This window comes from Drosophila subpulchrella, chromosome 2L (assembly GCF_014743375.2).
Source record: "Drosophila subpulchrella strain 33 F10 #4 breed RU33 chromosome 2L, RU_Dsub_v1.1 Primary Assembly, whole genome shotgun sequence".
In the NCBI taxonomy this organism is placed as follows: Eukaryota; Metazoa; Arthropoda; class Insecta; order Diptera; family Drosophilidae; genus Drosophila; species Drosophila subpulchrella.
The window spans coordinates 6022546-6047775 of record NC_050610.1 but is presented as its reverse complement, the minus strand read 5'-3'; the positions used below and the strand labels follow the sequence as shown (position 1 = coordinate 6047775).

At 39.0% G+C, this 25230-nt stretch overlaps 2 protein-coding genes and 1 long non-coding RNA gene across 7 annotated transcripts in view; 2 read left to right on the top strand and 1 right to left on the bottom strand.

Moving 5' to 3' along the window:
* Window positions 1-18645, top strand: part of LOC119546923 (disintegrin and metalloproteinase domain-containing protein 10) — a 91480-nt gene extending 72835 nt beyond the window's left edge. For 2 of the 4 annotated variants that reach the window (XM_037853555.1, XM_037853554.1), the window contains exons 6-12: window positions 11376-11881; window positions 14331-14477; window positions 14911-15071; window positions 15139-15373; window positions 15444-16490; window positions 16549-17098; window positions 17252-17647. In XM_037853555.1, coding sequence (XP_037709483.1) covers window positions 11376-11881; window positions 14331-14477; window positions 14911-15071; window positions 15139-15373; window positions 15444-16490; window positions 16549-17098; window positions 17252-17511 — 2906 coding nt within the window. In that variant the 3' untranslated portion in view covers window positions 17512-17647. Of the gene's footprint in view, window positions 1-11375; window positions 11882-14330; window positions 14478-14910; window positions 15072-15138; window positions 15374-15443; window positions 16491-16548; window positions 17099-17251; window positions 17648-18168 lie in introns of those variants that run through there. The other 2 variants (XM_037853556.1, XM_037853557.1) reach the window with 2 other exon arrangements.
* Window positions 18646-20419: 1774 nt separating this feature from the next.
* LOC119548515 (ras suppressor protein 1) lies at window positions 20420-23625 on the bottom strand. 2 transcript variants are annotated; one of them, XM_037855804.1, is made up of 4 exons: window positions 23250-23624; window positions 22194-22364; window positions 20732-21353; window positions 20420-20671 (listed from the first exon to the last, which is right to left on the bottom strand). In XM_037855804.1, exons 2-4 carry the CDS (start codon window positions 22330-22332, stop codon window positions 20581-20583), a joined length of 852 nt encoding a protein of 283 aa, XP_037711732.1. In that variant the 5' UTR covers window positions 22333-22364; window positions 23250-23624; the 3' UTR covers window positions 20420-20580. The 2 variants fall into 2 exon arrangements, with proteins under 2 accessions (XP_037711732.1, XP_037711731.1); XM_037855803.1 differs by having other exon boundaries at window positions 20530-20671; window positions 22194-22354; window positions 23250-23625.
* A 344-nt stretch (window positions 23626-23969) lies between these two features.
* LOC119548189 lies at window positions 23970-24314 on the top strand. The gene is made up of 2 exons (XR_005219280.1): window positions 23970-24093; window positions 24158-24314. It is a non-coding gene; the product is annotated as an uncharacterized LOC119548189 (long non-coding RNA).
* Window positions 24315-25230: the final 916 nt, after the last annotated feature.

Here is a 25230-nt window from a genome sequence, read left to right as displayed (position 1 = left end):
AACTTCAAAATATGCATAAATCTTGTGTTGAACATTTATATTTACATTTTGCTCGTGCTATTTAACAACATTTGGTCAGGACGAGCAGGCCAGGCACATTATGGGGCTTCCCCTGCATTTCGTCCTGCACTGCAGTTTCTGCGGCTTCCGAAAGTTTTGCGCTTTAACACTTTGCACTTGTCCACTGCGTTTTGGGAGGATGTTCAGCTGGAGCTTCAGCTGCCGGCTACAAGTTGTTTGTTTTATTACAAGTGCCAAATAATTTAACTGCTAAAATATTAAATTTCCCCTTTGAACGGAATGGCCAGTGTGTGGGGGAATATATTTATATGCATAAATACATACATGCTCGTAAATTTGTTAGTAACCAAGTGCCTTGGGAGCCCAGTGTCAGTTCAATGGGCCATTTGGGGAATCTGTTTGTTCGTACAGACATCTATAAATACGCACATGTTTGAGTTTAATTAAAATGGACATTAGGTTCGGGCAGTGCTGGGCCAAATATGCCTGCACAAATGAATATATACATATACAAAAATAAACATAATTTGATGGAGGGACTGAAATAACCAAATAGTCAAGTGCCCGGCCTCATGCAGTTATTGCCTTCAATAGGCTCTAATTAACATGTCCCTTATATTCAGACTGTGGGTTGTGGAAAATCTGAGACTTGGATCCTTACATCCCAAGACGAAACTGGGCAGCAACAGGAAGGGGAAACGGGCAATGAACACTTCATTCAGCAAGTTTAAATTGAAGTGCAAATTGCGGTTGGTCGGGGCTACAAAGACACTACTCATACACTTGAAAACAAGGGTTTCAATAATATCAATATTTAGTATATTAATCTAAAAATAAATAGGACTATTTCCATTACATTAAGTGATTTTACTAATAATAAAATGTATAGTACCTATTAATAATTAAGTTTAGTATGGCATTTGGGTTTCGTCCAGTGCACAGATATACTGGCAACCTGTAAAGACTTTGGCGACATCAACCATCGATTATGGTTGGCAACCTCTCCAACCGAACTGAAAAACAGGATAGAACGAAAATCTGAAAGAGACGGGTATTGTTAGACGCCCGCTGGCTGTCATGCGGTCTTTTTTAAGTGCTTTACGGGCTATTTTCGGGACATTGGTGGGCGGCACTTCCGAAGGGTGTCAGGCTCTTGATAATGACGATGACATCGACAACGACAACGGCAACTCTGTTGTCATAGGCGACTGTAACTGCTGCCAAACACACAAACATGTTCTCATGTGCCCTGTGGTTCGGGAACGTAGCAGCCTCTCGAGGGTTCCAATTGAATTTGAAACAAGTTCAAAATTGTTCGCATTGGTCTGAAAGTCCCAAGTGATTTTGACTTTGTAGGCAACGTTCAACAGAAATCCAGGGTATAAGGGCTTGTTTTGTAGTCAGATTACGGTAAATAATATCTTGTTTTCCAATTAAATGAAGTAGGAGAGAAGTCTATTAGGTAAACGAAGTACTATTTTGGATTTAATGCGTTTAATTGTGCAAAATACCAAAGATATTTAAAAAATATCAACAATATTAAGGTTATTTAATAATCAGCTTAATAATATTTCTTTGTCAAGATGGTTCTTTTTGGAAAGACATCCCTTACAAGCCAAAAGTGTTGAGCCCCGACACCTCATAAACTCATCACCCCCAACAAAATTGGACAACATGACAAAGAGCATAATGCAGTTCTTAACAGTAGATTACGTCGGAGAACCTATAGACAGTCCTTAACCATAGCCATAAACCACTTTTATCATGGGCCAGCACGAAGCTTCTCGCTTCACATTTTCCGTAGTACACCGCCCACCCATCTTTACTGTCCATCTTTATTTCGACTGGTCGACTTACTTGGCCGGCTCTTCCTCTTTTGGCCAAATGGGCAGGAAACTCCTTTCTGCTTATCTGTCGTCTCCCTCTGGCCAAAGGCAATGCCGAAATTCCAACCCAACCGGGCAAGTAAATATTTCCAGTTTTCGGCCACAAATGCAATTGGGCTTGATGATATTTGTTGCTTCCGTTTTGGTTTGCAGTTGAGGAAATGAAGCTAGTACAGTTATTTTGTACAGAGGGCAACAATTTAGGCTTTAAAGTTAAACTATAGATATTAGTAGGAATTACAGACCTGCAAGATTTAGAAACAATATACCAAAGCCAAAAAAAATAATTTTTCCATCTTGTTGACAAATTTGGTTTTTCTATCTTTAGGCTTTATAATATTACTGAAATTTTAAAAATAAATGTAGTTATGTATATGGAAAATGTTAAATCACTTATTTTCGAAATATAATCTTTAACAAAATCGGTATACCCCAAAACACATACGTTGTTTCTTTCAGTATATAACGTTACTTTCAGCTGACTTTGCACAACACTCTATTTTGTCAATCACTATCAGTTAGGCCATAAGTTCCATATGTCCTAACCAGTTTTCTGCGGCCCTCTCCAGCCTGTCCACCTGCTTTTAAATGGATATACTATATATAAAGTGTGTGGATGCGTGGGTTTTCGAATACATGTACAACCGCATAGGGTTCTCCATTTATTTTATGGTCGAACTGCATGCAATGAAAATTCCCAACAATTTCGTGTGCCCTCCCCCCGTTTTTTCACCCTAGGCATATGGTGTGCCCACATTCTCCGGATTGGGTGGTTCCAATATCCCCACACATTTGTGCATTCTCGGCTGTCTTATCAGTGCCAGTGCCTTGGGCACTGAGCTCCCAACATAGTTTAGCTTCAAATTCCAGCCCCTGTTCAAGGGAATAGGAGTCTAGTCCTCCTCCTTCTGAGCCTCCTGTGTGTGCACGTGTGTTCAATGTCAGGCGGTTGTCCCAGTGGAAGTTTGTGCTTTGTGTGACAAGTCGACATATTTCTCGGGGTTTTTGGCCCAACCTTGTTGATATTGCACTTTGGCTTGCATGCAAAACGCTGCCTATAAGAGGTAAGGCAGATGGAATAGCAGCTGCACCGGCAAAGGAGCAGGTCAAAAGCCAAACAGTTGCACTGTCGAATGAACTTTTCTAATTCCAAGAGCAGAGCAACCAGAAGAGCCACTAACCAACCTTCTCCTCCCCATTACCATCCCCATCCACAGGAGCAATCAGGCCGACCGAGTCCTGTGGCTCTTTTCCATTTGCCTGGCAGGGGAAATTATTCCGTCGTTAATTAGTGCCCGATACAGAGAAGACGAGACCATACATTTGGCTTATTTCTAGCCCATTTAGAGGCGGGCGGGTGGAGAGCTCTGTCGTTTACGAACTTTTCTTTTTCATTTGGCCCAAAGTCATTCCGGGAGCCATCACCATCACCATCGCCATCGCCATCGCCATCATCATCATCTTCATCATGATTGTAGTCTTCGTCCTTGTCATCGGTCGCCTTCAGTTTGCACTTGACCACAAATTGCTTGGCTACCGTTTGCTTTTGCCTTCTAACTAAGCTTTTGTCGTTCAACTTCAACGTCCATTCGCACAGAAACAAATTTTGTTTATCTTTTCCTGGCACTTGAGTTGAGTTGGGCTGAGTGCAAAGTTACGGATGATTGGTATTGGAGATACGGATGCGGATGCGAATGCGAATCGGAATCCGAATTCGAATGCCAAGTGGGGTTTTAACAGCTGCGACAATTAGACTTCTACCTGCCTGCCCTTCTGCCTCCCGGAAGCCCTGCATTGAATAACTTGATTTGAGCTGATTGTGACAGTTTCTGGGCTTTGCAATACAAGTCAATCAAGATTTGTGTTTGAAAAAATAAACCAAACTAACAAAGCTTGGTTAAAAGATTTCTTAGGGTACCTTTAAAAGAATTGAAATCAATTTATTTGTATTTATTGTTACATCATCTATTGGTTACCTTTTTAATTGTATTCAACTTTTTATAATAAACCCAAAACCTAAATAGATAAAAAAACTCAATGGAAAACCTCCCGTTCATACTAAGCAAAATATAAATAATTTATTTTGTGGTTAACCTGTTTTGCTAACCCAAATGTTCTTAGTCACCCAGCATATGTAGAAATCCAGGGATAAATATAGGTACACGTAAGTTTCATAATAAAACTAAGACCTAAATAGATTAAAAAAACTCAATTGAAAACCTCCCTTTCATACCAAGAAAAATATAAATAATTTATTTGGTGGTCAAACTGTTTTCCTAACCCAAAAGTTCTTAGTCACCCAGCATATGTAGAAATCCAGGGATAGAACCCCATGCATATGTATCACTATTTTGATCAATGGTATTTAATATTAATGTGCTCTTGTTAGGAAAAGAAGAAAAAAGGCACGGAAATGGGAATCGTATTCAACGATGAATGTGGTGGGTGTAGGTTGTTTTTGTTCCAGAAGAAGGACACAAGTCCGAGGCAGAAAAACTAATTTGTATGCGGAAGGCAGCGGGTGTCGCCAAAACGGACGGACTTTCGTTCTGTCGGACGTTTTGTTTTGCCTTCGCCATGGACGCGGCCAAAATGCGTAATCTGCTTCTTGGCCCTTGCGAGTGTGGCTTTATGCGAAAGTGCCAAAGCGCAGGTGACGACGATGACGGCGACACTTTTTCTGCCAAAGTGTGACAACAACGGAAGGCTGTCGCCACGGGCAGAAGACATTAGTTATCCATATGGGTAAGGGAGGAAGGTAGGTCATGGTTGTGGCCTTTAAGACTCGGACACAGTCGGTAGGCGTTTTAAAGCGTTAGGAACTCATTATCCAAAACATAAACTATGAAAATTTGGATATATCATATTTTTTTGCAGATAAATATAGGTCTTGAAAACGATAAGATATGACGTATCACTTTGGTACATAGAGAGAGATATTCCAATAATCAACTCTTGAATTAAGAACATTCGTTCTTAAAATCCGTGTAAGTACATTTTGGGCTCTTAATATCAGAACAAAATGGACTCATAATTTAGTTGTTGAGATAAACAATGTACATACCGCCAATCAAGTTTATTCAAGTATATTGAAAACATTTTCGACTTAAAAAAGTCGTTTATATTTTCAAGAACATTTTCAACTTAAAGTAGTCGTTTTTATTTTCAAGAACATTTTCAACTCAGATAAGAACGTCAGAACTTGCTCTTACCCAGAGCATTTCACTTTATCTCTTATTTCCGATGTGAATCGACTTTCATTGAGAGAAAAATAATACTGAATAATTTTACCATGCGGATATCAAAATGATCCTCCCTATAATGATTTCTATAAAACAACATTTATTCTGAAAATCAAGAAAAATGTAAACGTGCCGTATAATTTCATTTTAAGCCCTTAAGGACCTCCATCTCCCTTTTTGCCCATAGCGCTTATCGCCGAACAATTGTGCAAATTAAAACATTTTTAATTAAGGCAAATACAAAAAGCGTAACAATTGTCGGGTAAACAAATTAAGACTAAATGTGCTCATGAGGATGAGGGAGGGATCCGAATAAACAAAAGAAGAAATGATTAAATAAATAAACAGCAGCGGGAACGGTAACAACGTGGTAATCAAATCATTTACAAAATAAAAGCAAATTAGGGAAAATTGTATGAATTGCGTCCCCGACATCCACGCATCAAAAGCCCAGTAAAAGCAGCAGCGATGAGCATTTTGCGATGATTTTCACTTGTTAATGCAAAAGCAACGCCAGCAGCAAACACGCACATGCCACGCCCATTTAATGTACGCCCACAACTGGGCCCACAGCATTTATGGCGCCCAATTGTATGCTATATAATTTTTGATGCTTTTCCGCGGAAAGCACTTGGATTTTAGATATAGGTCGGGGGAATCGTTAAAATGACACAATAAAAATCTTTAAAAAAATGGCATAGCTTTAAATACTTTTATAATCTTCCCTTATGTACTTTTATTCTTAAAAAATTAAGCCGTCTGCTAAAGAAAAGCCAATCAATTTTTCACAAAAGCTCTACTTTACAAATTGTGAGGTAAATATTAAAAGTTTTTTAAAAATTGCTTAACATTTCATACTATTTTGGTAATACTCAGAACAGTGCTGTATTTTTAATGCAATACTCGTATTCCCATTCATACATTTCCTTTTGTAAGAGTATTTTAACCTCTTGGTTGCAACTCTGTGTGTGTCTGAACTTTTGTTGCCTCAAATATTTGGTGTTCCCTTATTCAGTTATATTTTTTTTCATTCTGGGTTGTTCCCTTATTTTGCTTTTAAACCGTCGAAATTGTGTAAAGCGTCTGTTATGGCCTTTTGGGGTGCTGATTCAGTTTTGGGTTCCTTTGGGGTGGGCTTGAATGCTCTTTGTGTGTGTGTGTACGTGTATTTATGGCGTCTTTCGCCCTCAATTTCATTTGCAATTGAATTTGGGATTATTTTTCATTTTTGCTTGCGCATCTCACACACACTCGCCCAGAAAGCAAAGGCCACAAGTGGCCTGAATGGGACCATGCCCGTAATTGGGAGGCGAAAGTGGGCGGAGGGGCGTTGGGTGGTGTGGGTGTTGTGGGAGTGGCAAGGAGGATCAAGTAAGGAAGTTGGGGGCAAAAGCCTTGCTACGAAAGCCGCTTGCATGTCTGAACGTCGTTTGTCTCCGACTCCCGGTAAATTTCCTGCTCCATCTTTTATTTATACCCATCAGTTCCAGCCTATTCTTGATCCTATAAGGTTCAATATTCTAATAATTCTAAATTAAAAAAAAATAATTTCCTTCTATACATGAACTTAGGAGTTTTATCAGGAAATCGTTTAAGGAACAAATAATAAATTGAAAAAAATTATACAATCTATAATATTCTTATTATCACCTTTTTTAACTTTATTTATTGAAATACAAATCGCCCTATTATAAAAAAATAAACACCTTGAAGTTAAGGGTACCAAAAAATTAAAAAACAAGTTATAACATTTATAATTGTAGAAAAAACCAACATTAATAGAAAACGTATAGGGTGAAAATGCAGCATTATACCCCACTTTGGCATTTAATAAATGTTGGGGATTAAATGTGAGTTCTTATTAAAAACCAATCCCCAGGGTATCTTATAGTTTTACCACTCTACTCAGAACCTTCGTTATTTTCCTCCTATTTTTTTTTGTAAGGCTGCCAGGACGACAAAACCCAAGCTGCCCTGAGCCCGACTGAAGGCAACGGAAGTTGTAAAATTCATAAGTCGGGCGAGCGCGCGCGTGGCTTTTGTTCAATTGGCGCAACAAGGAAAAAGGACACAAAAAATACAAATAAAATAAAATAAAAATGCTGCGACATAAAACACGTAAAACATCGAAGAAGCAGTGCGAAATCTTGTACAAGTGCAAGCGTTGATCTGAACTCCAGCAAAAAGATGACACAAAAGTGCACTTTAATCTTTGTGCTGAAATCTCGACGAATCGCTGGGCGATGCAGTCAAAGCCAAAGCGAATATGATTGAAGTGCCTCCAGAGGGGGTGTGAGGGGGGTGAAAAAAGGGGCCAAAGGATGTGCCAGCGGCTCTGCGAGGAATGTGTGACAGCAAATGGAGCCAGTGTCGAGTGCACTCAGAAATACAACAAATTCGATTCCTGATTTTGTTTATAAGAATTATTTGTAATTTCTTCCGCTCTATACCCTCGTAGCAAATTGTATTATAGTTTTGGACAAATAAGTTAAGGAGACATCTTAATGTTATCCTTATAATGTCCTCGTTTCTATCAGAACTTTTTTTTTAGTTCTAGGGAATCTGGGTAAAACATATTTAAATATCAAAAATAAGCTCATTATAATATTATAATTTGTTGTATCTTCAACTTTCTTTACATTTGTGCAATAAAAGGGTCATTTAATATTTTAAATAAGAACTTTACCTTTAATGGTCTTCTAAAAAAGCTTCATTTATTGAATTTTAAAGGTTTAAAATTAAAAAAAAATCTTATAATTCTTACTGATTTGCCCATAACCATTCTTCTGTTGATATACATTTTAATTTTTGGGCTTATCCTTCTGGCTGTCTTTCATTTAATATTTAATTTAAGAACTATACCTTCAATGGTCTTCTATAAAAGGTTCATATATTGAGTTTTAAAGGCTTAAAATTTAAAAAAAAAAGTATTAGTCTAATCTTTTTTACAGTTTTAGCCCTAACCATTCTTCTGTTAATTTATATGGTAATTTTTGGGCTTATCCAATCGGGAGGATAATCCCAAAAATTACCCTATATCCTGATCTGGTAGATTTTCTCCCTCTGTAGGAAAAGGAGTTGTCCTAGAGCAAAGGAGCAAGGCATGGTGGGAAAAGGGGCAGAAGGCAAAAAGCAGCCGTTGAGTGGCAAGGAGAAATTGGAAAAATGAAATGTTCAGGAGACGCGCGCTCTATTACGCCTGCGATGGCGACTCAACAGCTGTTGATTGAAATGGGTAAAAGGAGATGGAGGCGATTGAGGGCGGAGTTGGCTTTGGGTTTGAGTTTGGTTTGGCTTAGAGCGGGTGGGTGGATAGCCAAAGTACATGGTCGGTCAAAGCGAGCTAGCTAGCTGGAGGATGACATAAAAACCGAAAATCAGACAACATCTTGGGGTTGCCTGGTAACATCAGATACCGATTGAATGCATTCAGCCTTCTCCGCCTCCTTCCCCCGCCCACTCGAAAACTCATAAGAGTGCCAGCAACAATAAAGCTAGCTGCCCTGAAAGTGGGAAAAACGAAAAGAAAATTCAAGCAGAAGGCGATGCAGCAAAATGAAATAAAAACGGGTCATTGGAGTAAGAAGCGGCATGCAACAAAATAAAACATTGCTAGGGATAGTATATACGTATATACGTATATATGGGAGTAGAATGTAGAATGTTGCAGGCAGCACACTCGAGGGGTTGCCTTTGATATGCAAATTGCATGCCACTGTGGATTTTTCGGGGGGAAGGAGCGGGGCATTTACGGAAGCTGTGCCTGCTGCGGCTTTACTGGCTTCTCGAGGGCTTACGTATTTAGTGGCTCCCTCCTATGTCTATGGCCACGGCTTTTCCTGGAGCAGCATTCCACCTGCAACCACAGTCCGCTGCACTGGTGAAAATTAAAGAAAATACGTGAATTACTCTGGCTTAGATAATATAATTTGATATAACAATTTTATATAATTTGGAAAGTACGCTGAATTAAATATATTAATTCTATTGGAGTTTTTACGTTTTTTTGTAAGCGAAGGTTTCTTCGAACTTCGGGTTTATTTGAAACCGGTTTTCTATCATATAATGTCCAGTGTTTCTGGGTTAATTAAAATTTCTTTCTTAAAAACCCATAATTAGATTGAGCTTATAAAAACATTTTTATATCAAATCGGATTCCTATCATCCAATGTCCAGTGATTCTGGGTTATTTACATTTTCTTTATTAAAAACGACTTTACAGAAACATTTTAAATCTAATTATATATTTTTGGGTATAATATAGGACACTTCATAATGATTTTATAGACAATCCTACATCATAATCCAATTAATTTGACATAAATTTCAAAAATTTATTTTCTAAAATTAATTTGAAACTTTGTTTATATTTTGTGACTGTAAATAATCCTACAATCGTAACACTTTTGATTTTTGTACTTTACCATCTAAGGTTTGTTCTAAGGCTTTGACCAATAATGTGTCCTGTTTTTTTCAAGTGTAGTAAATTTGGCGTAGGTCGCGTGCTGGGCAACGTTGCCTTTCTGCACTAAAGAACGACAACGCTGCCAAAATGCTTGTAATAAAGACAAACAGTTTGGGAGCGGGCGAATAAAAAGCGAGCGCGAAGAAAACGAAGAAGAATAAGCAAATGCATAATGGTAATGGCACGGCAACAGCAACAGAACCCAGTAACTCCATGCCGCCCCCGTTTACTTGACACAATAGCATCAGCCAAATAAAAATTTATAGCTCCACTGAAAGCTGCAACGTTGCCAGTGGGAGCTGGGAGTGGAGCTGGCTGGCTGACTGGACTGGACAGCGGTCCTCGTCCTGGCGCCAGGATGCATATCCTGGCATTCCAGTGCCAGGAAAAGAGTGTCGGCGAAGTGGGGAACCAGAGCCCTGTTGCCTTGTTATGACTTTCGAGCTGGCTGAGAGGGTTCTCAAAGGATCTTGGCGGAATGCTGAGGAGGTGTTTGAGTTGGAGCCAACCGGGTGGCATAAATGATGTTTAATAAAAATTGCAGAGTGTCTTTGATATCGCAATAGATGGATTCCCTTTTTAAATGCGTTAAAGGTTACTCACTTCTTTCCATTAACTTACCAGGTGAAATTTCCAAGTATCTTTTAATTATAATCAAGAACAAGGTTTTAATATCTGAACAAAATAACACATTAAAGCTAACCAAATCTGTCTGTCAATTAAAAATATTTAAAATTGAAATGTTGGCAATGACAAGGAAGAAAATAAAAAACATATGACAAAGAAATGGCTTAATAAAGTGCTACAGATTTTAAATCCTTTAAAGTATTCAATAAATCCCTTCATTCCATCAGTCAATTGATTAAATGAAAGAGCCACGCCACTGCCACTGCCACTGCCATAAAAAGAATTACTTTTACGATAGAATTCCATATCATGGTTAAGTTTCATTCATTTTTCGCTCAACTTAAATATTCGTTTCATTGCCCCAGATATTTGGGGTAGCTCTCTCTTAACTCACAAGATTATTCTGGAAATGAATGTAAATGGCTGGGACCATAAAACTCTCGCAGCTTTTAAAAATGTGCACCACTCTGTGGTGCAGTACTTTATTCCCTTTTCCGCCCTGTTGCATCCCATTGCCCGCTTTTGGTTTATTTAATGTTGACAATCGCGATGAGGGGCAAAAACGCGAGCGAATCGCGTGCAAAACGCGTCCTCGGATTGTGGATAAAAGGCAGCAGCAGCAGAGCGCGTTTCTCTGACTGCCCTTAAACAATAAAACAATAAATTTTCATTACCGGCTAGCGGCTATTAACAGTTTCCGCTGGCCAAGACAATGCACCGCCAGGAGCTCCTGGCAAAAGCTGTAAATATAATTGTTGATACGCTTTTAAAGTGCAGCAGGCGCCAGAAGGGAAGAATGCACATCCTTTCGAGTTTCCACAGCGATTTTTCAAACCCTCACTTGTTTCATTTACAGCATTTACTTACTTAAACATTTGACTTTGGCATTTGCATTAAAATTTTTTATATCGCATTTGCGTTGGGATGCTTTTAATTACATTTTTGTGGCCTTCACTTGGTAGGTCATAAATAATTTTGCCAATGAATTTCGTAGGATAGGGAAGCGCCAAATGCCGGACTGCATCAGCAAATTAACATTCCCCATTCAACCCCCTTTGTTTTTTTTTCTTTTTGTATTATTCCAAACCAACTTACTTCCCTCATTCATTCTACGCTTTTGTTCTTCCTTTACAGGTCACGTGGCCGGCTGTGGCATCACGGATGAGGTCTCTGAGTGGATGGAGAACATACAAAATTCAGCCGTCGAAGAGTTGCCGGAGCCTATGTCAAAGGACTACCAAAAGCTCCACCGGAAGCAGCTGCACAAAAAGTCCGCCCCACAGCAGCAGCAGCAGCAGCAACAACAGCAGCAACAACAGCAGCCCCATCCGCCCAAGAAATACATCAGTGGCGATGAGGATTTCAAGTACCCCCATCAGAAGTACACGAAAGAGGCGAACTTCGCCGAGGGTGCCTTCTATGATCCTTCCACCGGACGTCGCCTGGGCTCATCCGCCAACGTGGCCGACTGGCATCAGCTCGTCCACGAGCGCGTCCGCCGGGCCACCGACAATGGAGGTGGCTCCGGGGGCTCATCCGGCGGACCTGGACGCGGTCGCGAGGACAACAAGAATACCTGCTCGCTCTACATTCAAACGGATCCATTGATTTGGCGCCATATACGCGAAGGCATAGCTGACGTAAGTATCTGTAAAGATATTTCGATATATCGATATATCTCTATAAAGGGATTTTAAAATCATTTAAGAAATGATAATTATAATGCAGGGCTGCTTAATGCACCCTTTCAGAGGCCTTCAAGAATTTATACAAACGATTCCAAATTAACTTAATATAGTTGGATAACTTTAAACATTGAATATAATTAAGATTCCAACGTTTCAAAACTAATTTCAACTTATACTTTGTTCAGTTTTGTACTATGTATGTACGAGTATTGCATAAAACGACTTTAAAGTACTGTCAGTGGTGTTGACAACATAAAAGCACGTGATCCAAATTAAAAAAGAGGAGGAAAATACTGGAAAAAATCATCAATTTTGCAATTTTTACGAGCCAGCAGACTTTCCATGAAAGTGAAGTGCACATAAAACAAAGGAGGACCGAAGTTTTTGGGATGGAAATATCAGGGGGCACGTAGTCATCGTAGTTGTAAAGGTTTTTTTTTGAACGTACTCTCCATTTTGGAAGATATGGATAAACAAAAATTCTCTGGTGCCCTACACCATAATTTTAAGGTTTTGTTGTCAGGGTGTCATGGTTCAGTGAGTCGTAAAAAATTTGAAAAATACCTTTGGGAAATTGTGAATAAGAAAATCAATACATTTTAGCCGCGAGATAGTTGTTTGCCCAATTATATAGTGTTTTTTGAAATTGATTTATTTCTAAAATTTTTAAAAACACTACTTCAAAGAAATGTTGCTGCGAAGGTTTTTCTTTTTCGGTACAAATTTGAGACAAATGTTTGGTACACTCAGGAATCTGTTTACCTACTTATTCAGCGAATTTTCACGCTCCATAAACCCAGCGAACCCTTTTGTCGCAATCCGCAGAATTGCCTACTTTTCGGGGCATCTGCAGAGCTTAGCAATCATCCAATCAGCTGACCTCCTTCGGCTCGTACAGCGTATGCAATCAACCGTTATGGCCCGCAACCGTGCTCCACCACCCACCCACTGTACCTACCAAATAATCCCCCCTCCCCCCCATTTAGAGCCGTTCTTTCGCCGCACTTTTATGTTTACGTTCATTTTTTCGCATTGTACGCGAGATGATGTCGACGTCAACATCCTCGTCACCAGAGTGCCAGCCTTATTTCCGTTTCCGCCCACGCTCTCGTTCTCGTCTCCTCCTTGTCTTCGCTCTCGCCTGTCTCTTTCTACCTCCTCACGTGTGTTTATTTCCAATGAGTTTTGCATAATTCGCGCATTTGTTTCGCTCACTCTACCTCCATTTCTCTCTTTATATAGCGCTTTTTTAAAATCCTTTAAAAGGGTATTGCATTTTTGATGAGGCTTTTGTATAGCTGAAAATTATATTCCTTAATTTTAACAAACCTATTAAATTTAACGCTCTATAATGTTCCGATAATATAGTTTGTTCCACCTTTTTAAAGGTTATGGGATGATAATAAAAACCTTTTTATTTTTTACAAACTGTCAACAGGGCTATTCATTTTTCTTGTAGTTTGAAGAGTATATAAACTTCGGTTTGCGGAACTTCACTTCCCTTTTCGCTCGCCTTTGTTTTTTGTCTCTTGGGCCCCGCGGCATTTTGATTTTTGAGCCAAAATCGTTGGAAGACTGATGGCGGGATGCCCGGATGTTTGGGGAGTGCGCATAAGGCCTTATAAACTTCAGCTGAAATATTCGACGGGCTTAGCTGAATTTGCATTTTTATACAAATATATTTGAAGAGCGTTTGTTGGGTGGGAGTTGGCATGGATTGGATTGGATGAGCCTCAGTTGAAAGGGGCGTTTGGAGTGGTCCTTTTTGTTTGTCTGCCGTGGTGGGGGGCAACGGACTCGTTTACACAGATGTCAGGCGCATTTTCGTTCTTCAACGCATTGCGGTTTTCGGATTTTTATAACCCCAGCCCCCCAAAAACACAAGTGGTTTTACGTTAATTAAATCGGTCTACCTTGCCGGTTAACAATTATTGGTTTTCAAATTTCGAGGATTTTTCAAAATTCAATTTAGCTTTCAAAACTCATAGCTTGGGTGCGTCAAAATTTCTTAAAATCAATGATTGATATAAGTAATTAGAGGTGGAGAAACATCGATGTTTTTCGATGTATTATCGATTTTTGCCTCTTAAAACATCAGAAAAGCGATGTTTTCTGTACCTTTATAAGTAATAGTTAATAATACATTTTTTAAGTTTAAGTTTAGTATAGGAAGAGGAACAAATATGGGACGTTCTATATCAACCCGGCCACCCAGTTTTTTAATTTTTTAAGTGAACAGTACCACCTGGAAATCAAAGAACATCGTTTCCAAGATTTATCCCCATACCTATTTCGGCAACATATGTATATATATAGGGTATTGGAATATTCAGGATGTCGCCTACTAAAAATAGCGTTAATTTTTTGTCAACACCTTGTCAATGTCCTTTTTTGTTTGCAGCATGATCGTGGGCGCAAGTACGAGGTGGACGAGAAAACGCGCGAGGAAATCACATCGCTGATTGCACATCACGTGACGGCCGTTAATTACATTTACCGCAACACAAAGTTCGACGGACGCACCGAGCATCGCAACATACGCTTTGAGGTGAGTACACAAACGGCCACACACCCACGCCCCCCCACACACACACGCACAGGCGGACAAATAGGGATGATGAGATAAGGACAAAGCGGCCAGGACCCGCCTCACAGAGTCCCTGACCACAAGCGGACATTGGTAGCCGGTTAAACCATGCGTAGACGGGCCTTTAGTGGTGTGTATATTAAAGCACCATTTGGCCATCCCAGATTACAGGGACTAATTGATTGCGTTAATTGGGCCGCAATTATGAAATATTATTTCTGTAAAATGTGGGACAGTATTTCACATTCATTGGAAATTTAATAAATACTAAAGAAAGGGCTATGTTTAAAGAAATATGCTTTATAAATGTTACCAGAATACATTTAAATTATTATTATCGCTTCATTTATTTATGAACAACAGTAATATAATATATGTATACTCCAAATTTAAGGTGCAACGAATTAAGATCGATGACGATTCGGCCTGTCGCAATTCCTATAATGGCCCACACAATGCCTTTTGCAATGAGCATATGGATGTCTCAAACTTCTTGAATCTCCATTCCCTGGAAGATCACTCGGACTTTTGCTTGGCCTATGTATTTACATACAGGTTAGTTATTGGTGTACCTTTAAGTATGAAGCACCCCTGACTTATTTAAAAAATTATTCTGTTACAGAGATTTTACTGGCGGTACTTTGGGACTGGCCTGGGTGGCCAGCGCCTCGGGAGCCTCAGGTGGAATTTGCGAGAAATACAAGACCTACACAGAAACGGTGGGCGGACAGTATCAGAGCACCAAGCGATCCCTTAATACGGGAATCATCACCTTCGTTAACTACAACAGCCGGGTGCCGCCGAAGGTGTCGCAGCTAACCCTGGCCCACGAAATAGGTCATAACTTTGGATCACCTGTAGGTTTCTTAAATTGCTCATATATCGTTTGCCCTGGGAACTAACTATTTGATATTTTATCCTCCCCAGCACGATTATCCGCAGGAGTGTCGCCCCGGTGGCCTCAACGGCAATTTTATTATGTTTGCCAGTGCCACCTCGGGTGATCGGCCCAACAATTCGAAGTTCTCACCCTGCTCCATTAGGAACATCTCAAATGTGCTCGACGTGCTGGTGGGCAACTCGAAGCGGGACTGCTTCAAGGCCTCGGAGGGAGCCTTCTGCGGCAACAAGATCGTGGAGTCCGGCGAGGAGTGCGACTGTGGGTTCAACGAGGACGAGTGCAAGGACAAGTGTTGCTACCCTCGCCTGATCAGCGAATACGACCAATCGCTGAACTCCAGTGCCAAGGGCTGTACACGCCGCGCCAAGACGCAGTGCTCGCCATCGCAGGGTCCTTGCTGCCTGTCCAACTCCTGCACCTTTGTTCCGACGAGCTACCACCAGAAGTGCAAGGAGGAGACGGAGTGCAGCTGGTCGAGCACCTGCAATGGAACGACCGCCGAGTGCCCGGAGCCACGTCATCGGGATGACAAGACCATGTGCAACAATGGAACTGCACTGTGCATTCGGGGAGAATGCAGTGGATCGCCTTGTCTGCTCTGGAACATGACCAAGTGTTTCCTCACCTCGACCACGCTGCCGCATGTGAATAAGCGCAAGCTGTGCGACTTGGCCTGTCAGGATGGCAATGACACCTCCACTTGTCGCAGCACCAGCGAGTTTGCGGATAAATATAACATCCAGAAGGGTGGCATCAGTTTGCAGCCAGGTTCGCCTTGCGACAACTTCCAGGGCTACTGCGATGTGTTCCTCAAATGTCGAGCCGTGGATGCAGATGGGCCGCTGGTGCGACTGAAGAATCTGCTGCTCAACCGGGAGACCCTGCAGACGGTGGCCGAGTGGATCGTCGATAACTGGTATCTGGTGGTTCTGATGGGCGTGGCCTTCATCGTGGTCATGGGGTCGTTTATCAAATGCTGTGCCGTGCACACACCCAGCTCAAATCCGAAGAAGCGACGGGCTCGTCGCATCAGCGAAACTCTGAGAGCTCCCATGAACACGTTGCGAAGAATGGTAGGGTGTTTGAGTACTTTATGTTGCAAGTATTATAATGTGCATTGGAATATTTCAGCAACGTCATCCCAATCAGCGAGGAGCAGGTCCTCGAAGCATACCGCCACCGGCGCACGAGGCGCAGCATTATCCCCGTAGCAGCGGCGGCGGTGGAGGAGGAGGTCGCCACGGTGGCTCCAGATCGCATCACCAGTCGCATCCCCACGATTGGGATCGCCAGCAGGGTGGTCACTCAATCGTTCCACTGCCCACCGGCGGCAGCCATTCGAGTCGTAACTCGGCGGCGAATCAGGCGAGAAGAAGCGATGGACGCGGCACACGATCCACCAGCAGTGGGCGACCACAGGCGACGACGAGCGGAAGTGGAGCCACAAGTGGAGCAGCGCGATCACATGGCGGGTATGGAGCCGAGCAGGCGATACCGGGTTCCATTGGTGGTGGTGTCCAGGCGGCCATTAGCAGCGGCGGTGTGGTGGCTCGGGCCCAGCTGCCGCTGCCATTGCCGCCGCCAAATGCACAGCAGCAACTGCAACAACAACAACTACAGCTTCAGCAACCGGCAATTTCGCCGCAGCAGCAACCACAACAAGCGTTCTACACGCCGAAAGGTGTGTGTCCCTTTTCCTCCACAAAATAGAGTGAGCCGGTAGTTTTGCCCCAGACACGCTCCTCATTTTCTCACCCAATTTCCCCATTGTGTTTATTTCACAAATTTAATTTGTCGTTTTTCTTTTCGTTTGCGAAACGCTACAAAAATTCAGAACTACCACCACGCAATAAGTCCCGATCATCACGTACCAACAACACCTCCAACACCACAACCACCAACTCATCCACAGCGGCAGCCGGCAGTGGGTCGGGATCGGGATCGGGGGCGGGCAGTAGTAGTAAAAGCAAGAGCGGTAAAAGTGCCAAAGCCAAAGACTCAAAGTCGCAAAAGTCGCAGCAGGCCAACAGCAGTCGCAGCAGCAGCAAGGAGAAGGCCAACGTCAAGCCGGTGCGCCGCAATATCGTTTATTAGGAGTGGATCCATCACATTGCCATACAGAAACACTGAAAGACAGACCCCGAATCCCAAGAAACCAAAACAAAAACGCCCGCTGCTAGTCATCGATCCATGAGTTGTTGCCTCCCATCCACCACCAACACACAAGAAAAAAAAGATCAAAATGATATATCATTTAGCCGAAGCAATTGGTATGACCTTTGTGATTTTGCTCCTCTCTTGGTTTGTGACCCTTTATAATTTGTTGGATGTGTTTCCCCCTGTTAATGGTTTCCTTTTCCATTTGGCATGTGTCCTTGATTTCCTCTTATTTTTCCAGTACCCCTTTTCCGTTTAGTTTTGGATAATGTTTTTGTATTGTTGTTGTTTTGTTTTTGCATGTGCATTTAAATGGTTTTATTAACACTATTAATCTTTTTAACCTAATTGTTGTGAATATAAAATCACTTGAAAAGCATTTTATAATATATTTAATTTTCTTAATTTAAGTACTTGAATTTTCTCTTATATGAATTAAATATTATTTTCGAAAAATTCCTTTAAAAATATATCTTATAAAATGCTTATAAATGTAATTTTATCAGAAAATACTAACACAACTAATGACGAATGTCAATGTAAATTGTCACATCCACTGATTAATATCTATCTACAATTTGTTTCCTTTCTTAGGCGTCGCGCCGCCGCCGCTACAAGTAAGCTTTAGTCGGCCGACATCGTTGCACGAGCAACAGCAGCAGCAACATCATCTGCAACAGCAGCAGCAGCAGCAATTGGAGTCACAGCAGCAGCAGCAGCACGCCTACGCCGATGCCTATGCGGCCTTGGGGCGGGGCCAATATGAATCCACCACCCGGGCGCCCAACAATAGCAAAGTTTGACAGCCAAAAGTGGCAATGGAGCGCCATAAAAGGCCAAAGGCTAAGCGAATCAAGCAGCATCAGCAGCAACAACAACAACAGCAAACAACACAGCCCAAACAGCAACAAAAGCAAAAACCACATAAATCAAATGAACTCAAATTAAATGTAAATGTAATTTTTATGCTAATTATTTTTATTTAAACAATGTTTGTATGCCACAAGGGAAAACCGCCAGAAAAAACTACAAAAAAAAATTGAGACAAATTTCGTAATACAGAAAAAGCTAAAAGTGAATGATATTTTTGATTAAATAAATTGAAATGAAAAATACGAATGCAAATTATGATTAATATAAATAATTAAAAACGGCAACATGCATAATACATATAAAAGCAAGAGGTAATAATATACATTTGTATGTATATATTTATTATGCATACTCAAATATTAAATAGCAGCAGCCACAACAAACAAATATTATACATGAAATGAAAAACTAAGGTTTAATTGTATGAGAAATGCATTCTATATGTCGGTGAGATTTCTAAGCGCTAGGCATGAATACGAAATTAATTACGCACTTAAGTCACGAAAATGTGTTTTGTACAAAAAAATTAATTAAATAAAAACAGTGCGAGTTAAATAAGCTTCATCGACAAGAAGAACGGAAACAACAAAGCATTTAAATTGTATTTATCTGTACCGAAGGCTAAACGTTTATTTAAGCCGTCAAAATTGCATTTGTAAACTAGCAAACAACCATGAAAACCAAAAAGTATGAAAACCATAAATATTAAATGAAAAAGCGAGACTAAACAGTAATGGTGGAAACAATCCAATCTTTTTAATTTGTTGCTAAACGCATTTTTCTGTACGACTTTCGAAAACCGCTTTGATTGTTTTCCGTATACATTTTCCTTGTGCAGAAAAATGGCAAACGAAGTAACTAATTTTTATATTTCATGTATTTTTACTATCTTAGGTACAATTTTCTATTGTCAATTTTTATTAGTATTAGGTTTAAAGCTTTATGTTTTAGCAATCTGGTAGCAAGACCACCACTGATTATGTTTAATGTTATCTATCAAGTACGTGTATATCTGCCAACATTGAAATTTATTTTTATGTACGTATCTGATAATGCGTAGGTCATGCAAATACGAGTCTGCGTGTGCTTGTAATTTACTTTGTTGTAGTCTCATAGGTTACTAGTTTATGTTTTTTGTTTTTGTCTGCGTGTTTCAAATTTGCATGCTCAAAGATAAATCGTGCAACTCACGGAGTCCCGACTGATGCACTACTCCAAGAAAAGACATGAATAGGATGGAAGCTAATTGATTATTTCGTTGGAATCCTTGTGTTCACTTCCTAATATCCAAATTTTGAATAGTTTACCATAGAGTTTTCTCAAGTTGGTTTTAAAATAGTGTCGTTTTTATGTTTCTCGGCTCGAGAAATTTGCTGATAAATGTATTTCAATCCCGTGTTCTGTGGTAGCTTTACATTAAATTTCTGCAACACTCTACAAAAAAGAACATCTTCAAACTCTTGTAAATAAACTCTATAAAATATATATAAATATAAATACTAAAATACACTGTAAGGAATAAATTAAAATTGAATTGCATATACAGAAATGGCAAAATAAGTTTACAAAATAATTAAATTGCATAAATTGATATATGAAGTATGTATTCAATTCAAATTGAAAAGTGAAAAATGCAAAGAAACGAAACATAACTCAAAGCAAACAAAGCAAAACTATGCTTTCGTTTTTTCTCAAACAACATAGCGAACAAAGAACAAAAACAAAAAACATTTAACTATTAATTTAATTAAAATAAATAAAGAATTAATTAATTGACTTTAAGTAAACTAATTAATTATGATTATGAAAAAAATGTCTTAAAAAAGAATGATGAATATGAAAAAAAGATAATAAAAACAAGGAAAACCTACTATTTTATAAAATAAAAAAAGAGTGTCTTTACTTAACATTAAAAAAGACTGCCTAAGGCCGCTTCTGATATCATTTTTAGCACCCCCAGAAAAACGTTTAATTTAGTTCTTTAATTTTAATTAGTGAGAAACAGAGTCAAGGCACTTTGCGAAAATACACATTAGTTTTACAAATACTTATAAATTAGTATACAAAATCGAGTTTGGTTAACAACGAACGAGACGAACACAGTATTTCAATGGAGCTTCAGCCCGAGGACAACTATGCGCGTATTCGGGAGGCCTTCTTGCTCCTGTCGGCCTTGGGTGGCGGTGGACCGTTGCGTCCTGCCTGCAAATGACGGTTGTAGATGCTGTCGAGAGAATAACTAATAAGTTGGGAATACTATTTTGTGTTTTTTTTCAGGACTTACATTTTATAGGTCTCCGTTTTGAGGTAGTCGATCACGTGACTGATGCCTAGCAGATATTGCTCGGCAATAGGATTAACCCAGGGGTTCTCCTCCATCTTCATCACCGACTTGTTGCTCAAGAGGTCGAGCTGGGCAATTTCTGGCGGCAGGACCTGCAGCCTGTTGTTCTGAATGTGTAGCTCCCGGAGGCGGGCCAGGTCTCCAACTTCCCGGGGAAGCTCCAGAAGATCGTTGTCGCGCAGTCCGAGAATTTGCAGGTTCTTCAGCTGGCCCACCTCCTTCGGAATATACTCAAATTCGTTATCGCCCAGATATAAAGCACGCAAAGTTTCCATTCCAAAGAAGTTGCCAGGCAGCAACTTTTCATTCAGATTGTTGTACGACAGGTCCAGGACTTCTAAAACGGGGAAGGCTCCAAAGCCCCGAGGAAGAAAAACCAGACGGTTGATGGACACATTGAGGATTCGCAGCTTGGGCATGGACGATAGCGAAACGGGCAGTTCGGTCAACTGGTTGTTCGAGAGGTTGAGGATCTCCAGATTGAGTAGATTCGCAATTCCGGGACTGATCACACTGATTTTATTGTGGGACAGGGTCAGGCGCGTGATGTTGGACATGTTGACTGTTGGTAAAAAACAAAGTCATTATAATAAATATCTGAATAGAAATATTTTATAAACATAATTATTAATTACCAGTTTAACTAAATGGTATCTTACTGACTTACTTCATCAAAATATTTTTGATAAATAATTTAATTTGAAAGCAGAGTTCTATACATACCTAGTAGATTTAAATACATTTTTTAAAATATATGTATATCCTAAATTAAAATTATTTTAAAGCCTTAAATGTATTTAAAAACATTCTAACAATTGATTTTTTTAGAATATGTATTTTATTTTTATCTTCATAAAATTTCTCACTGGGTTCAAATGTAAACAGCTGATTGCACGCAACAAGTATAGACGCCGAAAGTTGGAGCGGGATAACTATATAAACATAGGCATGCGCAATCTTTCTTTTACAAAATTTGATAAACCAAAAAAATAAAATCATTACGGTATTAATAATTTAATGAAACCTTAATTAAAATAAAACACATAATTCAAATAAGAGATTACATCTTTTAAACACCCTTAGTTATCTCATTCATGTCATTCATTTGTAAAGGCTTTGTTTACATTTTGTACGCGCATTAAAATCTATTTTGGTGCTGGCGTCATCGCAATAAATACAACGGAATGCCTGACTTTTATAACACGATATAATCTCTACGAATTAATAAAAGTACAAACTAATTCTGTAAGTTGTGGCAGTACACAAGAACATTACTAATTTTGATTTTTTCTAAACATCTGGGGCGAGGCCCTTTTCTGCGTGGGAGTGTCTGCAGTCTATTGACTGAGTTTTGCAAAATAACCATTTAACTTAGTTTTAATAAACTAATTTTGATACTCACACAACCCGGGCATCTCCTCGAAGGACGTGAGACCCTTGTCCACCAGGTCCAGTTCCCGGTTTTGAGTTTCTCGGGCTTCATCTAAAACTTTCTTTGCCTTCGACATCTTTGCGCTGACTGGTATACAAGACTGACTCATTTTGGATGATTTTGAAAATACCCTAAAAAATACTAAAAATTTAATTTAAAATTATAAACAGTTTGATATAAGATTAAATCTAATATACTCTTAAAAAAGTTACTTTATTGTTCTAATTATTATTATTTTTATAAAAAATTTGTTCATATATGTTGTAACTCAAAATGCATAGCCGTGTTAATATTTATTAAAAAAATTATAAAGAATGTTAAAATTTTTAGTTTTATTTTCTTGTCATTTCAGTTAAAAGACGTTTTGTTAAGTCATAAACTAATTCAACATATATTTTAAACAATTTTTGAACAAACAGCCACTTTATGGAAATTAAAAGCGATGCCAGATAGTGCGAAAAATGTTATTTTACACAAAATTTCATGTAAGTAAATGTTGAATAATCTAATACAATAGGTCCGTGTCTTAAAAAAATTTGTTTCTGGTAATTTTTTTTTTATTTAATATATTGAAATACAATGTCTTATTATCAATTTGAAACCATTTAATACTCGCCAAAATTACATTTTAGAAATGGCGCTCTCATAAACCATGCGCAATCGTAAATTTGACATGTAAAATACATGTACATTTGTTCTTCTACTTCAATTTACATGTTTTATATTATATTATTTTATTTTATTGTATAAGCATGCACTTAGTAATTTTTTTTAAAGATATATTTTTACATCTTTATTTATTTTTATATCTTTAACGAATGTTTTGGAATCGTTTGAGTTTTCCAGTTTTTATAGTTTTTGCATTAAATCCTGGCCTTCAAGGGTTCGCACAAGTTAAAATGATTCCATTTTCTTTAGATAATATAAAAATTGGAATTTTTTAAAGATATTTGCAAATTTTTTACTCGCCCTTTCCTGTATTTATTTAAATATATGTATTTATTTAATTTAAAAACAATCACTTACTTCACTAGTTCACTTCAAACTGTATTCGTTGCCACTTCCAGTAGCTCTAAAACTGCGTCAACTGCACTTTATGTTTGCATATGTTTCTGTCCGGGTAATTCTAAGCACTTTTCCTTCACATTGATACAGATTTTACAACTTTCCAGGTCACTGGGTTACACAAACAATGCACTTGACCTAATTTCAGTAAGAAAAACCAAGGCCTTTTGCAAGACGAAGCAAAAATGATTAAATATCGAAGTGCTTTTTAGTGCTTGAACTGATTATATGGCACTAAGGTTACAGAATGGAACATGGGATCTATTATAATACGTCTTTGCTCTCCGAAATTAATCACGAAAATAGCCAAAGTGCGGAATGCGTCGTGCGTCGTGCGATCGTCTCGAGTAACTGAAGAGATCTCTCGCAGCGTCAGCAAGATCGATCGATGTGGATGTGGGCGAGTTTGGGGCGATGGGGGAACGAAAATACCGATGGGGGCTGGTTTTGCCTTTTCTGCTGCCGGTAAAAAAAACAAAAGCAGCAAACCCAAGCCCGATACTGGGTTTTGTTGATTTTATATAACGTATTTCGCCTTTTTTCTCCAGCATCTTCACTGCGAAAACCAGTTTGATTTATAGCAATTCCGAACCGATTGATACAAGCTTTGTTTTCAATGCATAGCTAAAGCATAAAATCGGTAATTTGGTCCAGTTTGTGACTTTTCTCAGCTAAAAAAATCTCACAGATGTTTTGGTTGCAAAAGAAAACTGCTCACTTGAATATAGAATGTCCATTAAATACTTAGCATTCTTAATCCTGCTATTGCTGCTGATTATTGTCAACGCTCAAAAATCACGAGTCTGTAAGTCTTTAAGTTGCTATTGAAAAAATGCAGAGAAAATATTTGTAATAATATTTATATCCAGTCTGCAGAGGAAAACGGGGATGGGGCCAATGCACCGCCAATAATAAGGAATGCAACCTTCGTCGCTATAGAGACAAATTTTGCGGGGCCAACACCATGTGTTGTGCAATGTAAGAAATTAAATTAAACTTTTGAAATAAAAGCTTTACTGATTAGTTCCCTACAGTTGATTAGTTTGTTTAATATAGCTTCTTCGCAGTCTTGAAAGTTAAATTGAAAATGTCACATCTGCTTTTGAGCTGAGCCAGAATGGTTTTCGCTAAAGTACTTTATATTCTTGCTTTACTTCTTCTTCTCGCCCCTGACGACTCTGAGTGTAAACTTCAATATATAAGTAAGTTAATGGTCACGTCATTGGATAGCGAGTTTAAGGCTAATTGCGGTTCAAAGTTTGCAGGCGCAAAACGGGAAAGTGGGGACGTTGCGTTATAAAAGGAACACCGTGTCCTGGCATCACTCATCTCAATAAAGCTTGCAATTCGCCTGTTGCCCATTGTTGTGTGCTACATCGGGGAAAATCCTTTGAAAATATTAACAAGAAGAAGACGACGAGACCTCTAGGGCTGAGAAAAAAGTCGAGAACCCCAATAATAACCAAACATTTGAGCACTCCAACAACGGAACAAAATAGTACCTAAGAAGCCAAATTTTTTAAAAACGCTGGGACAGAGTAAATAATCTTGAAAGGTTATTTTTTACATAGTGTTTACTTGGGTTTATCTAGTATATTAAATAACAAAATACTGGTATATCCCACTATTATGTATAATATAAATTTAAATTGGAGTTCCTAAATATTTTAGACAATGTCATTTAGAGACAAGTTTTTAAGACAATATAATTTTGCAATACATCAAGTATTTGTATGTGTTAAATATATTCATAGACAAATATCTATTTAACGAAAAAAATACGTTAACAGCGAAAGAGAAAAATATTTTCAAATCTCATTTTTATTTGATGAATTTTTTTGGAGTACAAACTCTCTTAGTTTTTTTAATTTTTTCACTAGAGTTTTTAAAACGCCTTGACTATTGCAGTACCCAAACTCTACTATCTAGTTCCAGCTGTGCG